General features: G+C 42.3%; 1 protein-coding gene across 2 annotated transcripts in view; it reads left to right on the top strand.

Moving 5' to 3' along the window:
- Positions 1-26,586, top strand: part of PITPNC1 (phosphatidylinositol transfer protein cytoplasmic 1) — a 252,078-nt gene that overhangs the window by 157,931 nt on the left and 67,561 nt on the right. For both annotated transcript variants that reach the window (XM_029212734.1, XM_029212735.1), the window contains exon 5: positions 6,218-6,289. In XM_029212734.1, the coding sequence (XP_029068567.1) occupies positions 6,218-6,289 (72 nt within the window). The remainder of the gene's footprint in view (positions 1-6,217; positions 6,290-26,586) is intronic.

Below are 26,586 nucleotides of genomic sequence, written 5' to 3'. Positions count from 1 at the left end.
GTTGGTGACACTCCTGATGTCTCTCTTCTTGCATCATGTAACAGTTTGGTTGTGTCAGGATTCCCAACTTTTTTTCTGCTCCTACACTCTGACAGTTCCCTCAGTGATATGGAATCCCCCTCACCCTAGGAAATGTGTCAGAATCTTTAGGGGCTGGCATATATTTTGAGAAAGTCCAGGATTGGAAGGTGGGGTGCTCCCTTCTCCACCCCCTGGATATTTGAGAATGACTAGGTTAGGTGGTATCTTCCCAGCTGGAGCAAAGCCCTTTGTCACAGAAAGCAGATTTAAGCAAATTGAAATTAAAGTAGATGCTCTGATGCCTGAATAACTGGAGGGAAAGTGACTTAAGCCATTCCTGATGGCAGTGGGGAGTAGGGGAGGGATCCTTGTGTTGGAATAGTATTGGAGCTTATCATCTCTTTGGTGAGCCAAACACATAGACAACTCATTGTGATGATGGAAAAGGAGATAGTGCTGTGACAAAGGAACAAAGAGAACGCTACATGCATACAAGGGATAATCATTCTGAAGTGGTTTGAGATGGCTGATGGGTAAAATTTAGGAAGGAAATGTCAGGCTGGGGGAACTGTAGGCATAAAAGCATGGTAGCCAGAAGTGTTCCAGGGAATGGAAAGCAGTCTTCTGTGACTGGCCATGGGATGAATACAGGGCAAAGCCGGAAAGAAGATTCGGGTCAGATACAGAAGACTCCAGGTCTTCCCCTTAAGGAGAGAAACTGAGTCAGCAGAACTTGGGGGTTCACTGGATGTGATGGGTGAGCGTAGTGGATGGATTAATGTCCCCCTAAATATTCATGTCCACCGGAACCTCAAGTGTGACCTTATTTGGAAGTAGGGTCTTTGTAGGTGTAATTACTTAAGGACCTTGAGATGAGAGATGAAATCACACTGGATTTAAGGTGGGCTAAATCCAATAACTTATGTCTTACAAGAAGAGGACACAGAGACACACGGAGGGGAGAAGGTGAATGGAGACAGAAGCAGAGATTGGAGTTGAGCCACAGACCAAGGAGCGCCTGGGACCACCAGAAGCTGGAAGAGGCAAGGAAGGATGCTTCCCTAGAGCCTTCAGAGGGAGCACGACATTGCCAACACCTTGATTTCAGACTTATAGCCTCTAGGACTGTGAGAGGTTACATTTCTGTTGTTTTAAGCCACATTCGTGGTAATTTGACAGCCCTGGGAAACTCGTGCAGTGCAGAAGAACATTCGAGTTCGGTATGGACCATTCAAGTTTGGTGGGCCTAGAGGACCCTTGTTGGGGACAGCCAGTGGGCAACTGGACATGTGACAAGGGCAGTTGGGGTGAAAGATGTCAATTTGGGAGGATTCATAAAAAAGGGTCATGGAAAAGTCAGGAGCAGATGAGATCACTTGGGGCAAGAAAATAGGCTGGAGGGCAGAACCTAAGGGACCGCCTTCATTGAAGGAATGGAGGAGGGAAGAGAAGGCTGGGAAGGAGCTGCTGTCATAGGAGGAATTGCTTCATCACATAGAACAGTGTAGAGAGCCCTACAGGGTGTGGATGCAGAATCAATTGCTGCTTTGGAAATTCTTTGATAATCAGTCATTTCCATACCATATTGCACTGGTTGAGAAAAAAATGGTAGGAGATGAAAAAGTAGAGCCAGCAAGCATCGACTGTTCTTTTAATAGAGTTTGATTGTGAAGACGAGGAGGAATGGGATTGGTTGTAGATTGAGGAAGAAACATAACTGAGGGAACTTGATGCTTGTTTGTTTTTTTAAGAATATGACACTTTGGGGACTTCCCTGGTGGTCCAATGGTTAACACTCCATGCTCCCAATGCAGGGGGCCCGGGTTCGATCCCTGGTCAGGGAACTAGGTCACGTGTGCCGCAACTAAAAAGATCCCACACGCTGCAACTAAGACCCAGCACAGCCAAAGAAAGAGAGAGAGAGAGGGAGGGAGGGAGGGAGGAGAGAAGGAAGGAAGAAAGGAAGAAAGAAAGAATGTGATATTTTTCATTATATTTTTAGACGGTAGAAAGGAAGCAGGGAGAAGATGCAAATAATCAATGAAACAAGTTTCTGGAGAAGAGACTTACATATATTTTTAACCCTGCACCTATTCTGTGCCAGGCACTGTGCTGGGTTTACCTGAATGATCTCATTGATCTTCTCAGCATGCCTACAGAGTAGAGAAGGAGAGTCGCCATTCTGTAAATGAGGAAACAGTCTGGGGATGGGAAAATAATTTGCCCCAGTTGATACATCTCAGGTCTGATGACTCCTATGTCTCAGTTCTGATCATTATATTATTTTTCCATTGGGATAAAGAAGGCAGCATCTTTCTCTGATTCATGAAGAATAAGAAGCATCATAAAGGAATAAGCAGGACTTCACTGGTGGCGCAGTGGTTAAGAATCCGCCTGCCAGTGCAGGGGACACGGGTTCGAGCCCTGGTCCAGGAAGATCCCACATGCCACAGAGCAACTAAGCCCGTGCGCCACAACTACTGAGCCTGCGCTCTAGAGCCCGCAAGTCACAACTACTGAGCCCACGTGCGTAGAGCCTGTGCTCCGCAACAAGAGAAGCCACCACACTGAGAAGCTCGTGCACCACAACAGAGTAGCACCCGCTCGCCACAACTAGAGAAAGCCTGCGTGCAGCCACGAAGACCCAACACAGCCAAAAATAAAATAAATTAAATAAATAAATTTAAAAAAAATAAAGGAGGGCTTCCCTGGTGGCACAGTGGTTGAGAGTCCACCTGCCGATGCAGGGGACACAGGTTCGTGCTCCGGTCCGGGAAGATCCCACATGCCGCGGAGCGGCTGGGCCCGTGAGCCATGGCCGCTTAGCCTGTGCGTTCGGAGCCTGTGCTCCGCAACGGGAGAGGCCACAACAGTAAGAGGCCCGCGTACCGCAAAAAAAAATAAATAAATCAATAAAAATAAAGGAATAAGCAGATTTGCGACAATGGAAGAGAAGGAAGTTGTAGGTGTTTCTGTCACATGGTCTGTGTCTTCGTTAAACTATGAATCAAAATTATCAACTGCGAGGGAGGAAGAGTGAAACCAGGCGCGTGGTCTTGAGAAAGGAAGAGGGTTTAAGATAACCTCGGTGGTGAGATGCAGTAGGGAGCCAGCCAGGGAGAAAGGAAAAAAGCCTTGCTTAACAGTTCAGACTCGACTAGGATTAGAGGGCTGGATTTTTAGGGAAGCTAACCTGCTTGGGGGTAAGCAGGAGTTTATCTCAAGATGGATAAAAAGAAAGATTTTAGTGATAGCACTAAAAATGCCCCAAGCCAGAGATACTTCTGATTTTAACATGAGACAGCACACACTCCAAGGATCCGAGAACCAGCCATCAGCTATCCCAAGGGGATTATCAGTCCCAAACCACTGCTGAAGGAGACAGCACTGACCAGCCTGGAGCTGGCCTGGCTGACCCAGGTCTGCCCACTGCCTTGAGGAAACCAGGTGCACTTCTAGCCTCTGGCAGGGTTACCATTCTGACATGAAAATAACCTAAGTCCTTGACTCAAAAATAACAACATCTGTTAACTTGCATAAGAGTTTTGCATTTTGTATTTGGGTTTAATACCCAAATGCTAAAATTCATTTGTTTGACCTTAGTTAAGTGGTTTAGAGATTCAACCGATAAAAACTCCTTGCGGGGTTCCACTCTGACGCACCCAGACCCACCTCCCCACCCTGAACAGCTCTGTTCTCTCGCCACCTTGTACTGTGCACACGTTGGATTTAGCCTCATGAATTATGGGTTAAAATCGGTTCACCTGAAGCTTGTTATTTTTAAAAGGGTCTCTGCAGGTGTGTGTCCTCAAGTTCACGTGTTGATTGAGAGCTCTGCCGTGGGGCTCTGAGCCGCTCCATCTCGATTCACTATGGGAGGCCCCTCCTTGGAGAGCTCCCTGGGTCTGGGTGTGAGGGCAGCAGTTGTGCAGTGAGAGGTTTGAGAGGAGACAGCAAAGAAAGTGTTAATGAATGATCGCAGGGCTTCATTCTCCATAAAAGCAATTACTAGGATTGACTGTTTCCATGTTTCCCTAGTCACGTTCAGCTTGCTTGTTTCACTCAGATTAAGACAGATGAACACCGAATGCACACAGGCATGTGATGTCAGCAGAATTATCAATGGCACATCGAAGGCCTGTGCCTTCTTGCACAGATGCCATTGGGGGGGCGGTCTCAGCTGGGCTGAAAGGGGATCACGGTCACGATAGGGTGACCGTATGGGGCGAGGGTGCATGTTGTGGACCTTGGGGTTTTAGATAATGCATTCTCTCTCTTTCCTTCCCATGCATGGTATAGTGAGGTGGTTTTCCAACTTAAGCCTGCATCAGCATCCCTGGAGGGCTTGTTAAACACAGATGCCAGAGTTTCTGATTCACTGGGTCTGGCGTTGGCCCCAAGAATTTGCCTTTCTGAGAAGTTCCAGGGTGCTGCTGCTACAGGTTCAGAGATCCCATGCTGAGAACCAGTGGGGTAGTCATCAAGAGCATGGACTCGGGGACCAGGCCACCAGACTTTCAATCCCAACTCTACTGTTCACTCCCTATGTGATCATGGGCCACTTACTTACCCTCTCTGTGCCTCCGTTTCCTCATCTTTAACACACGGCTGATGATAATATTTCCTACTTCATAGGATGGTGACAAGGAATAAAGGAATTAGAACTTGGAAGCTCTTAGACCAGTGCCGGGTGTAGAATATGTGCTCTAGGTACGTTGGATAAATAAATAAAGGAGTCAACCTCTTGGACTGTGAGCGTATTGGCCCAAGCCTCACTCCTCCAACACCCAGCAGCTCCCAGTGGAGTTGCTAGGTCGTTTTAGCCAGTAGTCTTCAATCTCATCTCTGGTGGTAGAGAAGGTGAATGCCCTGCTCAGTGCCAGCAGGAGGAAGGCTACATCGACATCCATCAAAATCCTCTTCTCGGGCTTCCCTGGGGGCGCAGTGGTTGAGAGTCCGCCTGCCAATGCAGGGGACACGGGTTCATGCCCCGGTCCAGGAAGATCCCACATGCCGCGGAGCGGCTGGGCCTGTGAGCCATGGCCGCTGAGCCTGCGCGTCCGGAGCCTGTGCTCCGCAACGGGAGAGGCCACAACAGTGAGAGGCCCACGTACCGCAAAAAACAAACAAACAAAAAAAATCCTCTTCTCAAGCTACGCTAACCTTTATAGTCTACTGAATACATAGAATGGGCTCAAGGAGACGGGGACTCCAGGATGGTGTGCATTTGGGGTTTTTCTCCCCTGTGCCGACAAAAAGAGAGGCCGCATTTTATGTCAAGTTCAGCTGCAGCCTCATACTGATTCGCTGCCCTCTGTGCAAAGTTGGCTTGATGCCCAGCACTGTTACGTTTTATGCACATGATTTTATTTAACCCTCACAATGTCACTGTTAAGTAATCGTTATTTTACCTGTTTCAATATTGCTGGGGTTCGGACAAGTTCAATGACTTGTCCAAAGTCACATGGCTATCAAGTGATAAATCCAAAACTAAAACCAAGTCTGTCTGACTTCAGTAATTTATAATCTTTTTTTTTTTACACCAAATTCTAGGTATTTTATTCAAGTGTAAAAAGACAGAAAACAAACACACACACATTCCACCCTGTGTTAGGCAGGATAATGGCTCCCTAAAGATGTATATGTTCAAATTGCTGGAACCTGAATTAAGATTGCACATGGAATGAAGGTTGCTAATTAACTGACTTTACCCTGGAAAGATTATCCTGGGTCACCTGGGTAGGCCTAAGTAACTTATAATCTTAAAGCTCTATGCTACCGCCTCTAGCTTTACATGAATATGTACATCATGGTTAAGGCTGGTTCCCAGGCATCCAGCAGTGGCAGCTACTCCCTGAAGTGAAGCGCCCTGGAACTGGAATTGTCTCTGTTCCAGGGGGTTGCTCTTCTAAAGCCTGTGGTCGGACTCATAAAGCATATTCTTTTGGGAAATGTCCTCTTTGGCGACTTGCCTCATTGCTTAGTTATTCTCTCCGGCCTGACTCCTGGATGAAATCGTGTTCACGTTGCCAAAAAGGTGGCTTTCCTTGCATACGGACATGGAACTAGTATCTTAACATTTCTGATCATGGACTGTGCTCGCAACCAAATGGTCAGGAGAGCAGCCAGAGGCTAAACTGAAGATGTGAAGAGAGAAAGGACGGTGTGTTGATGAAACTTCTCTTTTTTTCCGTAGTGTTCCTTTCTGCCAAAATTCTCCATTCATATAGAAACCAAGTATGAGGACAACAAAGGAAGCAACAACAGTGTGAGTAGCCCCCTTGCCACCCCACCCCATGCCCCGCCCCAATCCATACCGCGCTCTCCCCTCACGGACTCTGAGAGCCCCTCACAGCTCCTGTGTGGCCAGGGCCCAGCAGCACGATCTGTGCCTGGGACCTCAGAGAAGCTCTGGCTTTTCTTCTCATCATTCTGTACTTTCCATGGCCTCTGTGCAGAAATCTCTGTCATCTGGAGTGATTGTCTCTGGGGATCAAGAAGGTTGATGGGGACCTTGGAACTCTAGATCATTGGATTGAACACAAATCTTCTCAATGACATTTGCTTAGAAGAATGAATGCAATCAGGTGTATGTGTGCACACATACATGGATACACATATTTTCTGGGCTGTGCGTATGTTCACATATTCACACACACACGCACACGAATCCCACCTTAAAAAATCAGCGTAACCCTCCAGCAAATGTTTACCTCGTGAGGCATTCTGACTCTTGCCAAATTTTAGCCAAGAACTTTGTTTATTAGTATTGCTTAAAATACACTTCTGACCTGGCTTTTGCCCCACCTCTTTCTGTCGGGGTGATACATTTCTAAATCCCCATCCCCTTGGGAGTGGATGGTTTGACCTACAAGAACCTCACCCTGACATTGGGTTGTGGGTTCCATCAGGACACATTGAGGGAAGAACCTGTATCTAGAAGCTGCAGGGCTTCACTTATTAATTTCTACTTCATTTTCATGTTTTGCATTTGTGGAGAAAGATGAAAATTGAGGCTGTGGCAAAATGAGTAAGAGAGTTCTGACAAGGTGACCCCTTTGGTGCCGTCATTGAGCCAAAGAGATGCAAAACAAGATGCAGGAGGCCAAGGAGATACCTAAGTGCCCAGAAGAACTATCTAAGGTCATAAACGTTGTCAACCTTTTTATGTGAAAATAGTCACTGAGATAAACTAAGAAACTCTCTAGAAGGGACAGCTTTGGCCAGGCTGACTCTGTTTCTTCATGTTGACATCTAGAAATTTCCTGCCCTTGGCAAGAACAAATTCTTCTAGAAAGTATGGGTGTGTTTGTGCAGAACTCAGGGTGTCCCATTCAATGTGGAGTCTGCCTGGACAGAGCTTGAGTGGTTCCCAAGAGGAGTCACCCAAGAACTACATTTCATACCAGCATGGTAAGGGAGGACACTGGTTCATTCACTCAGTATTCAACAAGAGCACATCCAGCACTCTCTATTTAGATGTCACTGTGTGAGCTGCATGGATGGTGTTAAAAATTCAGACCTGTTTCTCAAACTCCAGGGACTCATGGTTTAGTTTGGGGGGAAACGAACATATTAAATGACTAAAAACATTAGCGCGTTAATGGACGTCCCTTCCTTTGGTGTGAAGAGTCACCACTAGTCAACCCTTGGAATGGAAAGCGCTTGAGGAGTGACATTCCATAATGACCCATCTATTTACAGGGACTGCCGTGGCTTGTGCCCGGTCACTTCAGCTTCTTGAACTAAGTTAGGAAACCTGAAGATTATCAGGGGTTGACAAACTACTTTATTTGTAAATAAAGTTATTTTGGAACACAGCTACATTCACTCATCTGTGGATAGCTAAGCTGCTTTCATGCTACACCAGCAGAATGAGTACTTACAGCAGAGCTCATGTGGTCTGCAAAGCCTAGAATATTTACTACATGGCCCTTTACAGAAAAAAAGTTTGCTAACCCCTGGTCAGAGAGACTCAGATCAGAACGGCATGTACCACATCTCCAAATTTGACCCCTTGATAGATCCATCCCAGCTGAATGCCTTCTCCAGAGTTCCTGAAACTTTCCAGAGGAGAGAAGAATGCAACCTACAAGGGTGCTCTTCCCCCAGTAAGTTCAGGATTCTCAATGGTTAGCATCCCCTGGTGGTGGGTGACCTAACAGAGCCGTTTAGTCCCGTGTCCTTCTCAGCAGCCTGAAATCAGAGGTACTTTGCTGGCCAACTGCGTCAAAGCCTCATTGTCTAAAACAGTGTTGCACAGTGTACCTTGAACCCTTCTTTTCTGATTGAAAAATTAACATGGTTCTTAAAACTTGGAAAACACACACAAAGAAAGCAAAACCAGTAGTAATCCCATACTTCAGAGATAACTGCTGTTAGCATTTTGGTTCATCCTGCAAAGTGTTAATGAATTTACTTTTCAGCCAATTTCCCTAAAATTGACTCATACAACATCCTGTTTTTACCATGTCATGAAGTATCCTTCCCAGTAATTTTTAATGGCTGCGCTGCATTCCCTACTTAAATGTACTTCTTTGAACAGTTGACAGTCGTTGGATCTTGAAGTGGTCTTGACCATTTTGATGTAGCTGTAGACCATCAGGAAAAGTGGTCTTGACCATTTTGATGTAGCTGTAGACCATCAGGAAAAGGGTGATAGAGATCAGACATGCCTGAATTGCTTTTCCTGGCACAATCTAAAAAATACGGGGTGCGGGGGAGGCAAAGGCGTTTAAAACATTTTTTAACCTTTCTAGACAAATCGCCTTGCTTTCTCTTTTTCTCTGTCGCTCTGTCCAGTCTTCATGAATAGTTAAAACCCGTTCCGTTTGTAGAGGTATGGAATGGATGTGCGGCCTCGCCTTGATCCTTATAGGTTGATAGGACCAGCGTAATCTTCTGGTTTATCCTCAGCTCAGGTCTAATCTAAAAAAAACCAAATCACATGGTTATCATTTACTGTCTTGTCTCCCTTTTTTTGGCAAGTGCTAGGGTCTTCTCACTACTATCCTAGGAATTTAGCTTTGTCACTACTCTCTTAGGAATTTAAAATGCCAGGTTAGTCACCCTAAAGTCAGGATCCGTGCTTAGAGTCAGCACCCTCTACCCACGCCAAAGGCCAGTTCTCTCTGAGACTTAGGCTGGCCTGCAAGAGAAGCACTGAACCCCAGGGCACTTGTGGGCAGTCCATGTCAACACAATTTGCTTCCTCTGGGAGAAATGCCAGCTATTGTACCCTGTGTTGCCTCCACCTCCACAACTTGCTGGCTCTGAGACTGCCCGGGGGAGCCAGCTCCTTATCTCTCTGTCATGGCACCCAACTTGCCCAAGTCCGAGTTCACTGAAGAGACCCTACATGTTTTTGCCCAGCCTCTGCCTGGCTCTGATCCATAAATCCCCAGGTCTTGCTTCTGAGCTATTGGACCAGACAGGCCAGCCTCAGCTTGATTAGACTTCTTCTTTGCCGATTCGTCTTCCTCTGATTTCCATATTCAGCGGCAGCTGTTGGTTACCCAGCTGGTTCAAGCTTGGTCCCTGGAGGCAGAAAAGGAAGACTCCATTGGTTTTCATTCACACTTGTTAATGTTTCCAAATCAGAACTTGAGAAATATATATTTATGTAATAATACTTCATTAAAAGATAGCTTTGTCCAGGGGTTCAAAACTGGAGCCTTAAGCAGATGGTGTGTGCTGGCATGCTCTTTTTCTGTCCAGGGATGAGTATGGAGTTTCTGGTGGGAGGCAGAATTGCTAAAGAAAGCAGTACAGTGGTGGGTGTTTCTCTCGTCTCACTGCTTTGCCAAATTATTTAATAAACTCAGGCCATTTCTTTGCATTTTCTAGGTATATAGTCTTATCATTCAGCTACCATCCTTCATACTGCTATCTGCACCCTATTTCCTTCCCTACCTGCCAAAACTTTAATGAAATGGATGACGATAAGAAGCAGTAATTAAATTGAAAGACGCTAGTGATAATCATATTGATTACTGATCGAATAGAGTACATGCTGTTATCCTATTATCAATTACCACCTAAGTCATCTTTTTACATGACCCAATATCTAGTGTAAAAATTGGGATATCTAGATTTAAATATCTTCTCCTCCTTGTTAAAATAAAACTAGTATATTTATGATTGAGAAAACCTGTGAACTGTGATTACATTAACCAGGACACAATGGGGAAGTTGTCTTAAATCGAGGCCCATTTGTTTTATGCACATACTGATGAGAATTATTTAGGCCTTAATTAGTGCTGAGGAGGATGGCACCATGCCAAAAAGTAAGGCTCTGTTGTTTGTCCAAGGCCATAAATCTAGATCTGGGAGAGTCAGTGCTTATCATTCGAGTGTCAGCTGCTGCCAGGTTACTGTTGTTCATTGTGGTTAATGGGGGGCAGCCTTGCGTCCACTTCCTCTTCCAAACAAAGCAGGTACCACTTAAAAGCAGTGGTTCTCAGCCTTGGCTGCACGTTGGACTCATCTGAGAAGCTTTAACAATGGCTGCTGCTTGGGTTCCACCCATCCTGGGATCCTGATTTAATTGGTCCGGGATGCAGACTGGTCTAGGGCAGTGCTTCTGACACTATCCCTCTAGGAACACAGAATTCTCCAATCGGAAGTGTGTGGACTTTTTTTTTTTTTTTAGTGAAAATGTATGCATTTAGCTACAACATTTGAAATTAAATTGCAGGTATCATAACACTTTGCACCTAAATACTTCAGCACGTTATCTCCTATGAACAAAAGCGTTCTCTCGTTCTCTTGCATAATAATAATACCATATCACATCCAAGAAATGTAATATTGATAGAATAATATTATTCAATATGAGTCCATATCAAAATTTCTCAAATTATCTCCAAAACATCCTAGCTATTTGCGTTGATACAGGATTCAATCAAGAATCATGGATTTCATTTGATTATCTCTTCTTTTTAGTCTCTTTTAATCTAGATTCTAGAATAGTACCTTTGGCTTTTTTTCCTTAATGATAATGACATTTTTGAAGAGTCCAGGTCAGTTGTCTTGTTTACAATCTGGATTTGTCTGATTGTTTCCTCGCGATTAGATTCATAATAAACATCTTTGGCAAGAATACTACAGAAGTAATGTTGTTTACTTCCCATTGTGTCACATCAAGAGGTTCATATGCCATTTCCCTGTTATTGGTGATGCTAAATTTGATCACTTATTTAAGGTGGTGTCTTCTAGAACTCTTCATTGCAAAGGTACATTTTTCCTTTGAAATTAGTAAGTAATCTGCAGAGTAATCGAGAATGAGCATATTTAACAAGCTCTTATGGTTATTCTTTTTTTTAAATTTTTATTGGAGTATAGTTGCTTTACAATGTTGTATTCGTTTCTTGCTGTACAGCAAAGTGATTCAGTTATACGTATACATATATCTGCTGTTTTTTGGATTTCCTTCCCATTCAGGTCACCACAGATCATTGAGTAGGGTTCCCTGTGCTAAACAGTAGGTTCTCATTAGTTATCTATCTTATACTTAGTAGTGTATATATGTCAATCCCAATCCCCAGTTTGTCCCACCTCCCCCTTCCCCCCTTGGTAACCGTAAGTTTGTTCTCTACATCTGTGACTCTATTTCTGCTTTGTCAATAAGTTAATCTGTACCATTTTTCTAGATTCCACATAGAAGTGTGTGTGGCCTTGTAGAGCCTACCCTCCAGTCAAACCTGATATGTTCTTTTTGGAGGGCATAGGATATGCCATCCCCACCCCATCTGAGGATCAAGACCAATGATTCTCAACCATGGCTGCATATTAAAGTGACGTGGGAAGCTTTAGACTTGCTGATGCCACCGTCCCACTCCCCAGGATTCTGATTTCATTTGTCTGGGATTGGGGTCCAGTCACTGGGATTTGTAGAGCTCCCCCAGGGGAACCTAAGAGCCATCAAGGCTGAGAACTACAGATTTAAAGAAAATATTAAGTGCTATTTAAAACCAACAGTGAATACTTAGGAAATCAGGTTCTCCAAATTTCTTCACTTCTTCATACCCTTGCATACAGAACAGTTTACAAAAAGCATATTTATAACCACCACCACCCCACACACACAATAAAGGGGCCGGGGGGCACTGTATTTCTTCTCATTAGCCATTATTCCTCAACAATGAAACTTCTCTGATCAGATGGAAAGAATGTCCAGTTTAGTTCTGGAAGCATGAAGCTCTGTCCTTCACAGAGCTGTCCTTGGAAATTGCCTAGAAAAAGTTTTTGGATTTTTTTTATATAAATATATTTATTTTATTTATTTATTTTTGGCTGTGTTGGGTCTTCGTTGCTGCGTGCAGGCTTTCTCTAGTTGCGGCGAGTGGGGCTACTCTTCGTTGCGGTGCACAGGTTTCTCATTGCGGTGGCCTCTCTCATTGCAGAACATGGGCTCTAGGTGCGCGGGCTTCAGGAGTTGTGGCGCACGGGCTTAGTTGCTCCGCGGCATGTGGAATCCTCCCGGACCAGGGCTCGAACCCGTGTCCCCTGCATTGGCAGGCGGATTCTTAACCACTGCGTCACCAGGGAAGTCCCCAAGTTTTGGGAATTTATTTAGTTTCTAGTTCAGCTATGTCATAATGAAAAAACACAAAGTTGTTCTTTGTGAAATAAAAAGATATGTATTGAAACCCCAGCTCTATGACTTAAGCAATGGAGTCTTGGCTTCTTCATCGAGAAAATAGAATAAATAATGCTTGCATCACAGTGTGGAGGATTCGTCCAGGTTAATTTACCTGGAAGCACTTCATAAACTGTAAAGTGCTATACAAATATTAGGTATTGCTTCAGTTATGGTCCTACCTTGGGATTAACTACGTTACAGATGATTTTCTAATGAGACTGTGCTTTTGTCTGAATTGTCAATTAACCATTTCTTGTCAACAAATTTTGAGTACCTACTATGTGCCAGGCATTGTAAGAGGCAATGAGGATATAGCAATAAGACACACAAGGTCTCCACTACTCATGGAATGGGGGAAAGCACATAATAAGCAAGTAAACAAAGGATTCCAGTTGCAGGAAGTGCTAAGAAGGCGATAAATAGGATGGAGGGGAGCTCAGCTAGAAGCCATGTGGTCAGGAAACGCCTCTCAGAAGAGGTGACAAATCCATGTGAGACCTGAGGCTGGGAAGGAGCCGACCCTCTGAAGGGTTGTCCAGGCAAGGGGACTGTTGTAAGCTGAGTTTGTGTCCCCCCAGAATTCATGTTGGAGTACCTGAGACTATAACTGTGTTTGAAGATAAGGCTTTTAAAGAGGTGATTAAGTTAAAAGGAGGCCGTTAGGGTGGGCCCTAATCCAATCTGACTGTTATCTTTCAAAGAAGAGGAAACTTGGATACACAAAACCAGGGACGTGCAAGCACAGAGGAAAGACCACATGAGGATGACCATGTGAGGACACAGCAGAAAGCTGGCCATACTAGACCAAGGAGAGAGGTCTCAGAAGAAACCAAACCTGCCAACACCTTGATCTTGGACTTCCAGCCTCCAGAACTCTGAGAAAATGGAATTGCGTTGTTTAAGCCACTCCATCTGTGGTTATTTTGTTATAGCAACCCTAGCACACTAATACAGGGACAAGAAGGGCAAAGGCCCAAGCCCCTGATGCAGCCTGGCATAATCCAGGAACTGTCAGAAAACCAGCAGCCAGAGCACTAGGGATGAGAGCAGACTGGTAGGAAATGAGATGGAGGAAGTAACAGAAGCCAGATCGTGTAAAACCTATGAGGCCGTAGCTAGAGGTTGGATTTTTTAGCGCAGTGGGAAGTTATGCGGGGATTTTAAACAAAGGAGAGACATGATATTTAGGGTTTGTTTTTTTTTTTAATAAATTTTTTAGTTTGGAATTGTCTTAAATTTACACTAATGTTGCAAAGATGGTGCAGAGAGTTCTCATATACCCTTTACCCAGCTTCCCCTAAATGTTAACATCTTATATAATCATGAATCATTTTTCAAAACTGCAGACTTGATTCAGATTTCACCAGTTTTTCCACTAATGTCCTTTTTCTGTTCCAGCATCCAGTTTAGGATGCCCAATTACAGTGTGTGATTTATGTTTTTCAACGTTTGTTCTGGCCACTCTGTGGAGGGTGGTGGGAGGACGGCAGGAATAGAAGCAGGGATTCCAGCTGGCAGCAAGTGCAAGAATCCAGACCAAAGATGATGGTGGCTTGGGCTGGAGAGACAGCAGTGGATAAAGATAGGTATATTTTGGAAACAGACTGACTTTCTTTGGGGGTTGATGCATCAGATGGGGGCAAAGGAAGGATGACCTCAGGATTTCTAGCTTTGTCTTTGGACCCTGAGTGGGTGGTAGGGAACAGTGCAGGAGAAGCAGGAAGTCAAGTGCCCCAGCAGGGACACAATCAGTTTGAGATACCAATGAGACTTCCAAGTGGAAATGGTAGGTAAGGAGTTGGATATATGAATCTGGAGTTCAGAGAGAGGTGTAAGGTCATGATTCAGAGATAGAAATAAGTGAGGTTATTTAGGAAGAGGAGTGACAGAAAAAGGAAAGTTCTGGTTGCTCCAGGATGGAGAGCACCCTGGCCCTGAGAAGGACTTTCCCATGGCTTTCAATCCAGCTTCTGACTATTTTCTTTTCTCCTTGGTTAAGACCAAGTCATTTTCAGTCACTGAGTTGTGCTTGATTTTAGGGAACTAGATTATCTCATTTAGTCAACTACATAGGTCCACCTGAGAAATCTAGTTTCTTCCCCTGGATGGGTGTCTTCTTTGGATGAATTGAGGAAACATTTCAATATTTTGACTTGGCTCAATTTGCATTGCCTTGGAGAGATGGCCAAAAGAGTTCTCCTGACCACAAATAGTTCCCACTGGAAGTTACCAACCAACAAAGAGGGAATTTCACCATCTAAGGAGAGCTCTATTTATTGAGGATTTGTTATTGCAATAGTCGTCATGAAGTTCATTTCATTAGTATTAGTATTTGTACTGATGTTAAAATCAAGAGGGCAGTATGGATGGATGTAGGGTAAAATAATTTATTTACACATTTCAAAATGTATTAAAATTAATTTGTAAAGCAGGGGAGCCCATGAGAACTGTAGAATCCATATTTACAAGCCTCTCAAGCTGATTATCCTTTCCTTAAATGGCTTCTAATTGAGGATTATAGAAAGGAAAAAGCATTTGCTTTATTTTTAGACATGATGTCTTCAACTTAACCTTAGATTATTATAACCAGCCACCTACAAAATCTGCAGTTTTCTCTAATAAGTCATCAGAACATGATGAAAAGAAGTTTGCACAAAACACCCCCATTTGCAGTTTTGAAGGATTATTATCCATTTTGGTACGTGAAGTGGAAAAGTCAGTGTCCTTACTCAGTCTGTGTCTAGTAGTATCATTTTGAGGACAATGGAAAACATTATATTTCATTCCTTAAGATGTTGCCTTTGCTCTTTGTGGTACAGTTTGCCATCTGAGAGCTAGATGTTAAAAAAACAAACAAACATGTGGGCAAAAAGTGCATCTATCCAGCATGAGGACTAGCTCTCTAATTGAGGAGAATCACGATGCAGGTTATCTCTGCCTTCAGGGAAGCTAGAGATTATTGGTAGTAATCATTATTATTAATAGATATAGCTCAAAGTAGTATTCACTTTCTGTGTAGGCCTGGCTCACTGGTGCTCTGGTAAATCTAAAAAAAGACCTGACTATGCTGACCAGTTAGTACTAAGGGTTAAGAAGACCAAACTGGTCAAAAGCAGCAACAGGGACGAGCCTGAATCCATGGTTAGGAAACCAGTGGACAGAGCCAGAGAAGCAATACCAAGTGTCAAGGTCTAGGTGACCATTTTACAGCTACCATAGTAATAATTGATTAAAGCACGAGTCACCAATGGATGCTAAAACCATTGAGTGAAACAGTATTTGGGAACAGGAATTTACACTGCCTCAAAGTATCATCCCAGAGATTATTTATTAATTATGAACAGTGGAGAAATCTAGTGGATGCCATCAAGTAAGCAAATTTTACATTGCCAATAATAGGACAGAATGACATAATGTGCCTCCCATTGTGATACACTGAGGACACAATGTCACAAATCATAGTATGGATTATCCTTGCCAAAAATATTTAACCTGAATCCAATCAGGAGAAAGCAATCAGACAAATCCAAACTGAGGGACACTCCACAAAGCAACTAGCCAAAAATCCTCAAAACAGAATGTGTCATCAAAGACCAAAGACCAAAACAAAACAAAAGCCTGGGGGACTGCCCTAGATTAAAGGAGTCTAAAGGAATTCGACAAGTGAATTTAACACCTAATCCTTGATTAGATTCTGGATTAACAAAAGGGGTGGACTTGTGCAGGACACAGAAAAGATATTATAAGACAATTGGGAAATGAATCTGGACCATATATTACATAATAGTATGGTATAGTATTGAGTCAATATTAAATTTCTTGCCTGTGATTATTGTAGATATATAGGAGAATGTCCTTGTTCTTAGAAATACATGCTGACATATTTAGGAAGGAAGTACCATGCAACATACTTTTACTCTCATATGGTTCAGCCAAAAAACTTTATATGTGTATGTTTTTCCTTCTTTAAAAAAGTCTTGGGGGCTTCCCTGGTGGCGCAGTGGCTGAGAGTCCGCCTGCCGATGCAGGGGACACGGGTTCATGCCCCGGTCTGGGAAGATCCCACGTTCCGCGGAGCGGCTGGGCCCGTGAGCCCTGGCCGCTGAGCCTGCACGTCTGGAGCCTGTGCTCTGCAACGGGAGAGGCTACAACAGTGAGAGGCCCGCGTACCGAAAAAAAAAAAAAAAGTCTTATAAAAATAGAGGAACTATTCATATGTTGCAATGAGATGTCAAATAACTTAAAGTTACACAGTGAGTTTTTCTTTTTTTGTAGTCACGAAGCAGAAGCTTTCAGTCCTCTCTCTTTTTGGTGATATCCTGATTTTATTAATGAAACAGCAAAATAATTAGCCTAATCATAAATATTATCAGCATCAACACTGATTCTATTCACCCAAAAGATGTTTACGAAGAGGAGATTTTTTGAATTGCAGAAACCCTAGGTTCTCTCTTGTAATTTCACACTCTGGGCTGTGTCTTCAAGTTTTGAAAAGGCAGATGGAGATGATTCAGACTAGACTTCTAAGTGTACAACCCTCCTAAGGGTTAGAGCCCAGGATATGTACCACCATAGATATTTGTATACTACCCTATTTGCATCCCTCCAAGTACAGCCCTTATCAAACTATATAGTAATTGCTCATTTAACTGCCTCTCTAACCCATTCAAAGCTCTCTGAAGGCAGACACCATCATTAATACCAACACAGCCTTAAGGCACCTAGGAACAATCTAATTTTTATAGACAAAATTTTGTTGAAGGGCATAACAGAGACCTGAATACATGATAAATACTCCATGTTCGTGGATGGAAAGACTAAATACAATAAAGAAGTAAATTATTTCCTAAATTAATCTCCAAATTAAATGTAATTCCAATCAAAACCCCAACAGGATTGTCATAAAATTGAATGTAAAATTCATATGGAGGAATAAAAGTCCAAAAACAGCCGGTATAATTTTTGAATAAAGAACAAGGAGGGAGATTCATCATACCAGATAGCATAACCATAGTTAAGTGTGGTATTGGCACAAAGATAGAAATAGACCCAAGCTGATAATGAGAGTTTGATACATAGTAGTTAAGGCAGCTTGGAAAGATAAATTTCTCAGGAAATGACATTGGGTCAATTGACATTTCATATGGAAAAAATAAAATATTAGATCCCTACCTCTCGCCATGTTAAAAAAAAACAAAAACAAAAAACTCCTAAAGGAATTTATAAACTTGAGTGAGGGAAGTCATTTAAGAATATACTGTTGAGACATAGAGAATGGACTTGAGGACCCGGGGAGGGGGAAGGGTAAGCTGGGACGAAGTGAGAGAGTGGCGTGGACATATATACACTACCAAATGTAAAATAGATAGCTAGTGGGAAGCAGCCACATAGCACAGGGAAATCAGCTCGGTGCTTTGTGACCACCTAGAGGGGTGAGATAGGGAGGGTGGGAGGGACATGTAAGAGGGAAAAGATATGGGGATATATGTATATGTATAGCTGATTCACTTTGTTATAAAACAGAAACTAACACACCATTGTAAAACAATTATACTCCAATAAAGATGTTAATAAATAAATAAATAAAACGCTAAAATATATATATATATATATATATATATATAGTTGGGACTTCCCTGGTGGCGCAGTGGTTAAGAATCCGCCTGCCAATGCAGGGGACATGGGTTCGAGCCCTGGTCCGGGACGATCCCACATACCGTGGTGCAGCTAAGCCTGTGTGCCACAACTGCTGAGCCTGTGCTTTAGAGCCCGTGAGCCACAACTACTGAAGCCCACCCACCTAGGGCCTGTGGTCCGCAACAACAGAAACCACCGCAGCGAGAAGCCTGCGCACTGCAATGAAGAATAATCCCCGCTCGTCACAACTAGAGAAAGCCCGCGTACAGCAACAAAGACCCAACACAGCCGAATATTAATTTTTAAAAATATATTGTTTATGGATACATTTACATATTGTACAAAATATAAAGTTTATGAAAATATGGACCAGATTCACAACAAATTTATGATAGCTGTCAGCATGGAATAGAAAGGAAAAGGACTTTAACTTTAAATGTGAAACTTTCTTTGAATAAAGAAAGAAAGAAAAGGAGGGGCAGAATCAGAATCAAATATGGCAAACCATTTACATGGGTTCATTTTGAGTGGTGAGTAGTGACTCTTTATTATATGATCCTTGGTATTCTGGCCATTGGTCTTTTTTTTTTTAATTTTATTGAAATATAGTTGATTTACAATGTTGTGTTAATTTCTGCTGTAGAGCAAATTGATTCCATTATACACATATATATTCTTTTTCATATTCTTTTCCATTATGGTTTATCAGAGGATTTAAAAAAATTTTTTTTGAATTTTATTTTATTTATTTGTTTATACAGCAGGTTCTTATTAGTTATCTATTTTATACATGTTAGTGTATATATGTCAATCCCAATCTCCCAATTCATCACACCACCCCCCCCCACCCGCCGCTTTCCCCCTTTGGTGTCCATATGTTTGTTCTCTACATCTGTGTCTCTATTTCTGCCCTGCAAACCGGTTCATCTGTGCCATTTTTCTAGGTTCCACATATATGCGTTAATATACGATATTTGTTTTTCTCTTTCTGATTTACCTCACTCTATATGACAGTCTCTAGATCCATCCACGTCTCTACAAATGACCCAATTTCGTTCCTTTTTATGGCTGAGTAATATTCCAGTGTATATATGTACCACATGTTTATCCATTCATCTGTCGATGGGCATTTAGGTTGCTTCCATGACCTGGCTATTGTAAATAGTGCTGCAATGAACATTGGGGTGCATGTGTCTTTTTGAATTATGGTTTTCTCTGCGTATATGCCCAGTAGTGGGATTTCTGGGTCATATGGTACTTCTATTTTTAGTTTTTTAAGGAACCTCCATACTGTTCTCCATAGTGGCTGTATCAATTTACATTCCCACCAATAGTGCAAGAGGGCTCCCTTTTCTCCACACCTTCTCCAGCATTTGTTGTTTGTAGATTTTCTGATGATGCCCATTCTAACTGGTGTGAGGTGATAACCTCACTGTAGTTTTGATTTGCATTTCTCTAATAATTAGTGATGTTGAGCAGCTTTTCATGTGCTTCTTGGCCATTGTATGTCTTCTTTGGAGAACTGTCTATTTAGGTCTTATGCCCATTTTGGATTGGATTGTTTGTTTTTTTAATATTGAGCTGCATGAACTGTTTATATATTTTGGAGATTAATCCTTTGTCCGTTGATTTGTTTGCAGATATTTTCTTCCATTCTGAGGGTTGTCTTTTCGTCTTCTTTGTAGTTTCCTTTGCTTTGCAAAAGCTTTCAAGTTTCATCAGGTCCCAGTTGTTTATTTTTGTTTTTATTTCCATTACTCTAGGAGGTGGATCAAAAAAGATCTTACTGTGATTTATGTCAAAGAGTGTTCTTCCTATGTTTTCCTCTAAGAGTTTTGTAGTGTCCAGTCTTACATTTAGGTCTCTAATCCATTTTGAGTTTATTTTTGTGTATTGTGTTAGGGAGTGTTCTAATTTCATTCTTTCACATGTAGCTGTCCAGTTTTCCCAGCACACTTATTGAAGGGGCTGTCTTGTCTCTATTGAGTATCCTTGCCTCCTTTGTCATAGATTAGTTGACAATAGGTGCATGGGTTTATCTCTGGGCTTTCTATCCTGTTCCATTGATCTATATTTCTGTTTTTGTGCCAGTACCATATTGTCTTGATTACTGTAGCTTTGTAGTATAGTCTTAAGTCAGGGAGCCTGATTCCTCCAGCTCCATTTTTTTCCCTCAGTCTTTTTCTTCCCAAAGACTGCTTTGGCCGGACTTCCCTGGTAGTGCAGTGGTTAAGAATCCACCTGCCAATGCAGGGGACATGGGTTCAAGCCCTGGTCTGGGAAGATCCGACATGCCGCAGAGCAGCTAAGCCTGTACGCCACAACTACTGAGCCTGCTCTCTAGAGCCTGCGAGCCACAACTACTGAGCCCATGCACCACAACTAGTGAAGCCCGTGCACCTAGAGCCTGTGCTCCGCAACAAGAGAAGGCACTGCAATGAGAAGCCCGTGCACCGCAACGAAGAGTAGCCCCCACTCACTGCAACTAGAGAAAGCCCACGCACAGCAACGAAGACCTAATGCAGACAAAAATAAATAAATAAAATAAATAAATAATTTTTTAAAAAAAGACTGCTTTGGCTATTTGGGGTTTTTTGTGTCTCCATACAAATTTTAAGATTTTTTATTCTAGTTCTGTAAAAAATGCCACTGGTAATTTGATAGGGATTGCATTGAATCTGTAGATTGCTTTGAGTAGTATAGTTGTTTTCACAATATTGATTCTTCCAATCTAAGAACATGGTATATCTCTCCATCTGTTTGTGTCACCTTTGATTTCTTTCATGTGTCTTATAGTTTTCGGAGTACAGGTCTTTTACCTCCTTAGGTAGATTTATTCCTAGGTATTTTATTCTTTTTGTTGCAATGGTGAATGGGATTGTTTCCTTAATTTCTCTTTCTGATCTTTCGTTGTTAGTGTGTAGGAATGCAAGAGATTTCTATGCATTAATTTTCTATCCTGCAACCTTACCAAATTCATTGATTACCTCTAGTAGTTTTCTGGTGGCATCTTTAGGATGCTCTATGTATAGTATCATGTTGTCTGCAAACAGTGACAGTTTTCCTTCTTTTTTTCTGATTTGTATTCCTTTTATTTCTTTTTCTTCTCTTATTGCCGTGGCTAGGACTTCCAAAACTTGTGTTGAATAATAGTGGCAAGAGTGGACATCCTTGTTGTGTTTCTGATCTTAGAGGAAATGCTCTCAGTTTTTCACCATTGAGAATGATGTTGGCTGTGAGTTTGTTGTATATGGCCTTTATTATGTTGAGGTAGGTTCCCTCTATGCCCACTTTCTGGAGAGTTTTTTTTATTCTAAATGGGTGTTGAATTTTGTCAGAAGCTTTTTCTGCATCTATTGAGATGATCATATGGTTTTTATTCTTCACGTTGTTAATATCATGTATCACATTGATTGATTTGCAGATATTGAAGAACCCTTGCATCCCTGGGATAAACCCCACTTGATCATGGTGTGTGATCCTTTTAATGTGTTGTTGGATGCTGTTTGCTAGTATTTTGTTGAGGATTTTTGCATCTATATTCATCAGTGATATTGGTCTGTAATTTTTTTTCTTTGTAGTACCTTTGTCTGGTTTTGGTATCAGGGTGATGGTGGCCTCATAGAATGAGTTTGGGAGTGTTCCTTCCTCTGCGATTTTTTGGAAGAGTTTGAGAAGGATGGGTGTTAGCTCTTCTCTAAGTGTTTGATAGAATTCACCTGTGAAGCAATCTGGTCCTGGACTTTTGTTTGTTGGAAGATTTTTAATCACAGTTTAATTTCCTTACTTGTGATTGGTCTGTTCATATTTTCTATTTCTTGTTGGTTCAGTCTTGGAAGGTTATACCTTTCTAAGAACTTGTCCATTTCTTCCAGGTTGTCCATTTTATTGGCATAGAGTTGCTTGTAGTAGTCTCTTAGGATGCTTTGTATTTCTGCTGTGTCTGTTGCAACTTCTCCTTTTTCATTTCTAATTTTATTGATTTGAGTCCTCTCCCTCTTTTTCTTGCTGAGACTGACTAAAGGTTTATCAATTTTGTTTATCTTCTCAAAGAACCAGCTTTTAGTTTTATTGATCTTTGCTATTTTTTTCTTTGTTTCTGTTTCATTTATTTCTGCTCTTGACCTTTATGATTTCTTTCCTTCTACTAACTTTGGGTTTTGTTTGTTCTTCTTTCTCTAGTTCCTTTAGGTGTAAGGTTAGATTGTTTATTTGAGATTTTTCTTGTTTCCTGAGGTAGGCTTGTAGTGCTATAAACTTCCCTCTTAGAACTGCTTTTCTGCATCCCATAGGTTTTGGATCGTCGTGTTTTCGTAGTAATTTGTCTCTAGGTATTTTTTGATTTCCTCTTTGATTTCTTCAGTGATCTCTTGGTTATTTAGTAACCTATTGTTTAGCCTCCATGTGTTTGTGTTTTTTACGGGTTTTTTTTCCCCAGTAACCGATTTCTAATCTCATAAGGTTGTGGTCGGAAAAGATGCTAGATATGATTTCAATTTTCTTAAATTTACCGAGGCTTGATTTGTGACCCAAGATGTGATCTATCCTGGAGAATGTTCCGTGTGCACTTGAGAAGAAAGTGTAATCTGCTGTTTTTGGATGGAATGTCCTATATATATCAATTAAATCTATCTGGTCTGTTGTGTCATTTAAAGCTTGTGTTTCCCTATTAATTTTGTTTGGATGATCTGTCCATTGGTGTAAGTGAGGTGTTAACGTCCCCCACTATAATTGTGTTACTGTCGATTTCCTCTTTTATAGCTGTTAGCATTTGCCTTATGTATTGAGGTGCTCCTATGTTGGGTGCATAATTATTTATAATTGTTATATCTTCTTCTTGGATTGATCCCTTGATCATTATGTAGTGTCCTTCCTTGTCTCTTGTAACATTCTTTATTTTAAAGTCTATTTTATCTGATATGAGTATTGCTATCCAGCTTTCCTTTGATTTCCATTTACGTGGAATATCTTTTTCCATCCCCTCACTTTCAGTCTGTATGTGTCCCTAGGTCTGAAGTGGGTCTCTTGTAGACAGAATATATATGGGTCTTGTTTTTGTATCCATTCAGCAAGCCTGTGTCTTTTGGTTGGAGCATTTAATCCATTCACATTTAAGGTAATTATTGATATGTATGTTCCTATTACCATTTTCTTAATTGTTAGGGGTTTGTTTTTATAGGTCCTTTTCTTCTCTTGTGTTTCCCACTTAGAGAAGTTCCTTTAGCATTTGTTGTAGAGCTGGTTTGGTGGTGCTGACTTCTTTTAGCTTTTGCTTGTCTGTAAAGCTTTTGGTTTCTCCGTCGAATCTGAATGAGATCCTTGCCAGGTAGAGTAATCTTGGTTGTAGTTTATTCCCTTTCATCACTTTAAAAATATCATGCCACTCCCTTCTGGCTTACACAGTTTCTGCCGAGAAATCAGCTGTTAACCTTATAGGAGTTCCCTTGTGTGTTATTTGTTGTTTTCCCCTTGTTGCTTTCAGTAATTTTTCTTTGTGTTTAATTTTTGTCAGTTTGATTACTGTGTGTCTTGGCGTGTTTCTCCTTGGTTTTATCCTACCTGGGACTCTGTGCTTCCTGGACTTGGGTGGCTATTTCCCTTCCCACGTTAGGGAAGTTTTCGACTATAATCTCTTCAAATATTTTCTCTGGTCCTTTCTCTCTCGCTTCTCCTTCTGGGACCCCTGTAATGCGAATGTTGTTGCGTTTAATGTCCCAGAAGTCTCTTAGGCTGTCTTCATTTCTTTTCTCTTTATTCTGTTCTGCAGCAGTGAATTCCACCATTCTGTCTTCCAGGTCACTTATCCATTCTTCTGCCTCAGTTATTCTGCTATTGATTCCTTCTAGTGTATTTTTCTTTCAGTTATTGTATTGTTCATCTCTGTTTGTTTGTTCTTTAATTCTTCTAGGTCTTTGTTCTTTAATTCTTCTAGGTCTTTGTTATACATTTCTTGCATCTTCTGGATCTTTGCCTCCATTTTTTTTCCGAGTTCCTGGATCATCTTCACTATCATTATTCTGAATTCTTTTTCTGGAAGATTGCCTATCTCCACTTCATTTAGTTGTTTTTCTGGGGTTTTATCTTGTTCCTTCATCTGGTACAAAGTCCTGTGCGTTTTCATTTTGTCTGTCTTTCTGTGAATGTGGTTTTCCTTCCCCAGGCTGTAGAATTGTAATTCTTCATGCTTCTGCTGCCTGCCCTCTGGTGGATGAGGCAATCTAAGAGGCTTGTGCAAGCTTCCTGATGAGAGGGACTGGTGGTGGGTAGAGCTGGGTGTTGCTCTGGTGGGCAGAGGTCAGTAACACTTTAATCTGCTTCTCTGCTGATGGGTGGGGCTGGGCTCCCTCCCTGTTGGTTGTTTGGCCTGAGGCAACCCAGCACTGGAGCCTACAAGCTCTTTGGTGGGGGTAATGGCAGACTCTCGGAGGGCTCAGCCAAGGAGTACTTCCCAGAACTTCTGCTGCCAGTGTCCTTGTCCCCACAGTGAGCCACAGCCACCCCCTGCCTCTGCAGGAGACCCTCCAACACTAGCAGGTAGGTCTGGTTCAGTCTCTTGTGGGGTCACTGCTCCTTCCCCTGGGTCCCGATGCACACACTACTTGGTGTGTGCCCTCCAAGAGTGGAGTCTCTGTTTCCCCCAGTCCTGTCGAAGTCCTACAGTCAAATCCCACTAGCCTTCAAAATCTGATTCTCTAGGAATTTCTCCTCCCGTTGCCGGACCCCAGGTTGGGAAGCCTGACGTGGGGCTCAGAACCTTCACTCCAGTGGGTGGACTTCTGTGGTATAAGTGTTCTCCAGTTTGTGAGTCACCCATCCACCAGTTATGGGATTTGACTTTATTGTGATTGCACCCCTCCTACCATCTCATTGTGGCTTCTCTTTTCTCTGTCTTTGGATGTGGGTTATCTTTTTTGGTAAGTTCCAGTGTCTTCCTGTCAATGATTATTCAGCAGTTAGTTGTGATTCCGGTGCTCTTGCAAGAGGGAGTGAGCACACGTCCTTCTACTGCTCCATCTTGAACCAACCTCTATCATAGGGTATTGAATATAGTTCCCTGGATGTCAGTCTTTTGAGGTTTGAAAAAAATATTCATCCAACTCTTCTGTTCCATGAGACTCAAACCTCTTCTATTTTCTGTAAAATCCATCCTCAGTTCCTGTCACTTTGCAGTTGCTTCCCAAATATTTGGCTTTTTCTTTCCCCCTCAGAAGAGACCTAATTACTGTGGGAAAACAGTGCACTTCACTTAAAAAAAAAAAGGCACAGCTTTCCTGTTTATTTACCTAGAGCTTTGTGTTTATGTTTGTTGAGCCCAGTTGTTGGTAGCTCAGTGAATGGATTGCTTAAAACAGATGGTGACCGACAACCTTTGGGTCTTGGAGCCATTTGAATGAGGACACTTTAGGAACCTGCCAAAAGCTCGCAGCTGGCCAGGCCCATTTAGCAGATAATGTACTAGATTCAGAGAACTCCCTGGCCTTGAACCAAACAGGGTCCAAAGCAGAGCTCTGGAGCTCAGTGATAATGGGACTTCATTGTCCTGAGCTTCCCCACCAGTGAAAAGGGGAAAACAATGCCCACCTCAGAGGATGATTGGGAGGATTCAGTGAGAGGATGCATGTCATATACTCCATAACAGTTGTTCTTTTCTTCTCTCTAACTTCAGTTATGCTTTGTGGAAACCACTTCAGAGTTAGACCCTTGGCAAGTACGAGATCTGCAAGTGGGGAAATTAATCAGGTTAGTTCTTTTGGAGTGAAGGTGCTAAGTTCTCACATTTCCAAAGCCTGTAGTCCCTACTCCTTTTCTACCATCCAGAAAGGGGCATCCTCAGACATAAGTTGGGAAGTCACATGTTTCTGGGAGCTTTTGAGTTCACTTTTCCAAGGTGAAGGAGGGGAGTGGTCACTGGCCAGAGCCCTGGACCTGCAACCTGTTGGCCTCCTGCCTGGACGTTCTGGTTTCAGAACCCATCCTTCCTTGGCTCTCAGTCACCTGGAGGGGATCCTGATTGGCACATCTTGACCCCAAGAGTTGACAAGCCATCTGTCCTACTGCTCCAAAGTAGTCATCAACAGCATAGAGGCTGAATGGTGAAGAGGTGAAGGCTGCAGGCACTGGAGTCAGACCAACTGGGTTTGATTCCTGGGTCAGCCACTTAGCAGCTAGTTAAGCATGTTATTCACCTCTTTGTACCCCTGTAAATGGATATAATAATAGTCCCTACTTATCAGGTACTTGTGGAGATTAAATGTGTTAATCATGAAAAGCACTCAGAACAGTGC

The sequence above is a fragment of the Monodon monoceros genome, unplaced genomic scaffold, assembly GCF_005190385.1.
Source record: "Monodon monoceros isolate NGI ecotype Baffin Bay Population unplaced genomic scaffold, NGI_Narwhal_1 Super_Scaffold_9, whole genome shotgun sequence".
In the NCBI taxonomy this organism is placed as follows: domain Eukaryota; kingdom Metazoa; phylum Chordata; class Mammalia; order Artiodactyla; family Monodontidae; genus Monodon; species Monodon monoceros.
Note: the sequence above shows the minus strand (reverse complement) of the source record. Positions and strands in the feature narration are given on the sequence as shown.